General features: G+C 34.2%; 1 protein-coding gene across 2 annotated transcripts; it reads left to right on the top strand.

The window, feature by feature from the left end:
• Positions 1-1,078: 1,078 nt before the first annotated feature.
• Positions 1,079-3,808, top strand: LOC145114059 (O-Glycosyl hydrolases family 17 protein). Of its 2 annotated transcripts, XM_079050068.1 has the most exons (4): positions 1,079-1,379; positions 1,459-2,760; positions 3,074-3,155; positions 3,353-3,808. In XM_079050068.1, the coding sequence occupies exons 1-3, from the start codon at positions 1,310-1,312 to the stop codon at positions 3,109-3,111; spliced, it is 1,410 nt and encodes a 469-aa protein (XP_078906194.1). In that variant the 5' UTR covers positions 1,079-1,309; the 3' UTR covers positions 3,112-3,155; positions 3,353-3,808. The 2 variants fall into 2 exon arrangements, with proteins under 2 accessions (XP_078906194.1, XP_078906193.1); XM_079050067.1 differs by lacking the exon at positions 3,353-3,808 and having other exon boundaries at positions 3,074-3,228.
• The last annotated feature ends 2,216 nt before the right edge of the window (positions 3,809-6,024 follow it).

Consider the following 6,024-nt stretch of genomic DNA (forward strand, 5'->3'; position numbering starts at 1 on the left):
AAATTCAATTATGCACATTCGCAACTCAGAAATGTTATTGAACGTGCTTACGATGTTTTGAAGGCGAGATACCCAATCATAAAACGAATGACACCTTTTCCTTTTTCAATGCAAAGAAATATAGTCGTTGCTTGTTTTGCAGTCCACAATTTCATAAGGAAATGCGATATTCATGATGAGTTATTTATGACGTTCGAGGAGAACAATGCTCAAGCACAAGGTGGAGAGAATGATGGACAAAACGTACACGATATGGAATGGGGTTCACAAGGCAATGAATACATGAATAATTTGCGTGACCAGATTGCGAATCAATTGAGATAAAATTAAATTTGTAGGATTTTATTGGGATTTTATTATGATTTTATGGATTTAAAAATATTTATGTTTGATTTGGATTTGTGTTTAATTTTGATTATGATAAATTTAGATTTTATATGGTGTTTATATTTTTTTAAATACATATTTAAGAAATTTATTAGGTTATTTTCTAAATAAACAATTGAATTCAATAAAAAATAAAACAAAAGGGTAAAATGGTCATTTTAATAACTCAGCACAGCAATTCAGAGGTACCAACCAAACAGCATGTTAAACATTCAGCTCTTAAAATTTTATATCCTCTTAGAAATTCAGATCTCTTAAAAATTCAGATCTTAAAAATTCAGATCCTGCCAAACAGCCCCTATGTTTTTTTTTTTTTTTTTTTGTCAATTTATAGTCATATCACAATAGTAAATATGTAAATAACTAACATTCTCTTATATGAGCTATCAAAGTTAAATCTAGTCATGTCAATGATCCAAAATATGTTTTGTTAAATGTAGTTATGTCAATGACACAAAATATGGTATTGACGATGTTTAAAACATTCACAGTTGGAAAACAATTTTATTAGGTCTTTTTATGCCATAATATTTCCAACTTAACAAACCAAAAATCTTAAACCGTCTCCGTTACACTCTTTGGTAGTCATCATAATCTGATCCAACATTAGACATTCTAAATAATAAAAGGTTTATATTTCACAAATACATGGTGACAATATACATCATGTATCATAACTTTTCATTCATGACCTCAGACTTTACCATAAGATTCTGATTCTCCTCCATCTTTATTCAAACCCACTTTAAGAATTCCACCAACACACTTTTACATGTCTTCACCTTCACAATTACCCAAATCCAAAACCCTATTCATTCATTCGTCCAACGGTATAATTAATCCGCTTTCTCCTTATTTAATTCCCCATCTGCTTCCTCTTCTTATGTGATTCATCCATTCCATTTTTGTGAAGCTTTCAACAATGGTCCATACCCAGAAAATGGGTTTAATTTGGTTCATACCCATTCTCTGTCTCCTATTTTCTCCATCTAGTAAGTTTTCAGCTGAACTGGGATCATGACTGTATTTTTGTTTGAATCGTTTGATTTTGATTGTTTCTGTGATGAACAGGTGCAGAGATTGCAGCTAAACCAGGGGTAAACTATGGTCAACTCGGAAACAACCTCCCTCATCCGAAGAAATCCGTCGAGCTCATCAAATCCCTAAAAGCCGGCCGTGTTAAGATCTACGACGCGAACCCGAGAATCCTGAAGGCACTTGCGAACACCAATATCCAAGTATCGATAATGGTGCCAAATGAAATCATCACAGCTATGGCGCCTAATCAATCGCTAGCAGACGAATGGGTCAGGTCCAATGTCGTCCCCTTTTACCCGAAGACCATGATCCGTTACCTTCTCGTCGGCAACGAGATCCTCTCGCAGCCCGATAATGTCACCTGGTTCAATCTAGTTCCGGCGATGCGACGGATCCGGAAGTCATTAGTTTTCTACAAACTCAAAAAAATCAAAGTCGGTACACCTCTGGCCATGGACTGTTTAGAAGCTTCGTTCCCGCCGTCCAGTGGGAAATTCCGGTCAAGTGTATCGGAGTCTGTTATAAAGCCATTGTTACAGTTCATCCACCGGACTAAATCCTTTTTCTTCATCGACGTTTACACTTATTTTGCTTGGGTACCCGACCCGGTCAACATTAAGCTCGATTATGCTCTGCTTCAACCGAATGTTTCAACCTACACCGATCCTATTACCGGGTTGTTGTACACTAATTTGTTGGAACAGATGCTTGATGCTCTTTACTTCGCCATGAAAGACGCCGGGTACCCGGATACCAGATTATTCATCGCGGAAACAGGATGGCCAAACGGCGGCGATATTGACCAAATCGGTGCAAGTATCTACAACGCCGCCATCTACAACCGGAATGTAATCAAGAGATTCACAGAGAAACCACCGAGAGGTACGCCGTTGAAACCCTTTGTCGTCTTGCCGTCGTTTATATTCGCTTTATACAACGAGAATCAGAAAACGGGTGCTGGTACTGAACGGCATTTCGGGTTATTATACCCGAACGGAACGAATATTTACGAGATTGATTTGTCGGGTAAGACGGCGTTGTCGGAGTTCAAGAAGCCGTTGCCGGTGCCAACGAATAATGAGCCGTTTAAGGGAAAGATTTGGTGCGTGGCGGCGCGTGGCGCTAACAGAACAGCGCTCGCCGGAGCTCTATCATTCGCGTGTGGACAGGGTAACAGTACCTGTGACCCGATCCAACGTGGTGGGAAATGCTTCAAACCCGATTCGCTGACATGGCATGCGAGCTATGCATTTAGCTCTTATTGGGCCCAGTTCAGGAAATCTGGTGGATCTTGTTACTTTAATGGGCTTGCGACCCAAACAGCCAAAAATCCAAGTAAATATCTAATTACCAATTTACCCTTGCACATCTTTATAAATTGTTATACATTTATTTTACCAACATACTAAACATATTTGAACCATTTAATTTAACAAACGTACTACTTTTCATATCACTTTATGCAAAACCCGGTAAAAGGGTACAATAATTATGTATAATACTTTTGTACGTAGTATCGTTATACTATAACAAGTATATGCAATACACATTTTTGAATATATTTTCTATAATTATAGCTCGTTAAAATTAAATAAATTAGTGATATAATTTTTATGCCATAACTTATAAAGTTCTTAATATTTTGCAGGTATTGGATCATGCAAGTTCCCTAGCGTGACCTTATAAGTTTTTTTGGAGAGCGAAAATTGACAGAAATGTTTTTTTTTTCGGTTAGTTTGTGTTGTATCATTGTATTTTTTTTGGATTGCGGAACATTAATCTATTGTCGCAAAATTAGTCTTAGTTTTCACATTCTTCCTTTTCTTTAACGTTTGACTGTCTTGTAAGTGTTTTCTTGTATTAATATATGATGTATATTGATGCACGTACAAACCTCGACTAATAGTTGTATTGGTTTTGTTTGCAGCGTAAATAAAAATACTTGAAACTTTCATAAAAAGCTTGGATAGCCTAGTAAATCATGTGCAATTGAAAATTCTAAGACTTAAATCTTTTTTTTGGAAAGGGAACTTCCCTAAGGAGGGTTTCAGGGCCAGTTTTCGCGCACCGACTAATCCCCGCTGCAAACATGAGGCTTTTGTCTCATGCCCTGGAGTCACTGCAGGCGAACTTCCATGGCCACAAGGGCTGAGTGGTGCCAGGATTTGAACATGGGTCAATAGGTTATCCACCATATCTTTCACATGCCTTACCAAGTCACCACAACCCAAGTGGTTAAGACTTAAATCTTATGAACTCTAAATTTCATTAAAATATCAAAAAGTAACACTCTTAGTTACGATTAACATATATAAAGTGTTTGATGATCAGTTTTACAGTTTTTGATTTGTATGCTTATGTTAATATATGTTTTTTCAGTTTATTCATCTATCATCGTTTAGCATCTTTACAAAATAAACGAACGAACACAAACAAAATAATCTGATAAACAAATGAATATAAACAAGAAAAATCGTTTGTGTTCGTTTGTTTATTCAATTAATTAAACAGATGAATATAAACAAATCATTTTTTGTCTCATGTATAACTATTTTAATTATGTTTTACGTAACCATGGGACTACGAAAGGTTATTCCGTTGTTAAGACTTTATATTAAAAAAAAATCATTGGTAACGGATGTTTTGATTAAAGTAATACTCGCTTAAGTATATGACCAGTTTTAGAAGAAAGAAGTGTGGTGTGGGTCAGATGGTTGGTTTATTTTGTCTTATCCTTTTGCAGTCCGAATAATATTCGGATATCTTTTCAAATTTTCAACCACTTTTAATTATAAATAGGACAACCAGAAAAACCAATACGTTTTCATCTATTGTCAAAAAAAGTTTTTAAATATTAAATCACTTTTGTTTAGCAACTTTAAAATATCTTAATTTTATAACAAATTAATCCAAATCATAGCATAAATAACAATAAAACTATCATCAAGATTTATTAATCTTAATTCCATAGTCCCATTGATTATAAAACATCATTAATTCATCATACTATCAACTTTGTGATTTTACTTTTAATTTATTAGATATTTTAGATTAAGATTAAGATGTAAGTAGCAATAATATAACAATATTTCAAAATTCTAATATCACGTATAACATTAAATTATAATGTTGAAATCATATACTAATAATTAAAATATACGAATATACCTCTAATATCATAAAATCAAAAAACAAAAATCAAAAATCAAAAATCCATAAGTTTTTTTTAAGAGCTACTTATTTGATGTGTGATATATATATATATATATATATATATATATATATATATATATATATATATATATATATATATATATATATATATATATATATATATATATAGTAACTGCTCAAGTTTTAAATTTATAAAACCGATTTAATTCGCAACCGAACTAATACACACATTAGGCAGTAAACATAATCGTGCAATAATATAGTTGTAGTAAGACGAGATGTTGAACACTTAGGGAACGGTAGTGAATTAATATTAAGATGTTTGATTATAGGTTAAACTTAACACACAAAAACAGTAAAACGGGGTTTTTGATAATTAAATCTCAATTAAATTAACCGATAAACTAACTAGATAAACTGAATGGAAACAAATCACTTTGGGTATTCTGGTTCAGACTGGATTTCATCTCAAAATAATGGCTAACTACTAGTGCAATGGATATTTATTCATTATTCACTGATTCCTAATATCACTAGAATTTATAATCAAAAGACTAATCCTTTAGTAAAACAAGTTTATTCATTCATTGATCAAGTGGACAAACAAACAAGCATACTAGTGTTAAGTTCGAGTGTAACATCCATAAAAATCATGCCAAATTTAAACTTTTTAAAACATCTCAAAACCAATGATTATTACAAAACTTGTTTTCAAAATAGTTCAATGTCAGAGTTTCCCATAATCAAATCATAAAACCATAAGAGGTGTACGATCATGCCTTCGCCTTCCCGCGATCGTCAGAAGTACCTGAAACAAAATCAACAACTGTAAGCCCGAAGCTTAGTGAGTTCCCCCAAAATACCAACGCCATATATATATATATATATATATATATATATATATATATATATATATATATATATATATATATATATATATATATATATATATATAACCATGTCATATAAACAAACACAACATGCATATTGAGCCATCAGTCTGATTGGACCGCCTCACAGGCCATCAGTATATCTGGACCGCTCTCCGAGCCATCGGCACGTCTGGACCGCCTCTCAGGGCCTTCAGCCTATCCGGACCGCTCGTCGGGCCTTCGGCCTGACTAGTGTGCCCTAACCGGGTCTGCAGTCTACCCGGTCCGCCCTGGGTATCTTGGCCTACAGCACAGAGCAGGACCTGCCTCAACCCAATCCCCAACCCAACAAACATGTGCATATAGATATCATATGCTAGCATGCAAGTACATATAATCATACAGATCTAACAGATCACTAACATGGAAACCATCCTATAACCAGGATACCGATCTAACCAATCAATAACATAGAAACCATCCTATAACCAGGATACTGATCTAACCGATCTCTAACATAGCAACCATCCTATATCCAGGATATCAATCAAAT

This window comes from Lactuca virosa, chromosome 5, assembly GCF_052849685.1.
Source record: "Lactuca virosa cultivar CGN04683 chromosome 5, Lactuca_virosa_CGN04683_v6, whole genome shotgun sequence".
In the NCBI taxonomy this organism is placed as follows: Eukaryota; Viridiplantae; Streptophyta; class Magnoliopsida; order Asterales; family Asteraceae; genus Lactuca; species Lactuca virosa.

What these genes read in the sequence shown, in the direction of transcription:
- LOC145114059 (XM_079050068.1), top strand. Translation starts at nt 1,310, where the DNA reads ATGGTCCATACCCAGAAAATGGGTTTAATTTGGTTCATACCCATTCTC. An exon ending in TCTCCTATTTTCTCCATCTA is followed by an intron (nt 1,380 to 1,458) that starts GTAAGTTTTCAG and finishes TGTGATGAACAG; the next exon opens with GTGCAGAGATTGCAGCTAAA. An exon ending in CCAAACAGCCAAAAATCCAA is followed by an intron (nt 2,761 to 3,073) that starts GTAAATATCTAA and finishes AATATTTTGCAG; the next exon opens with GTATTGGATCATGCAAGTTC.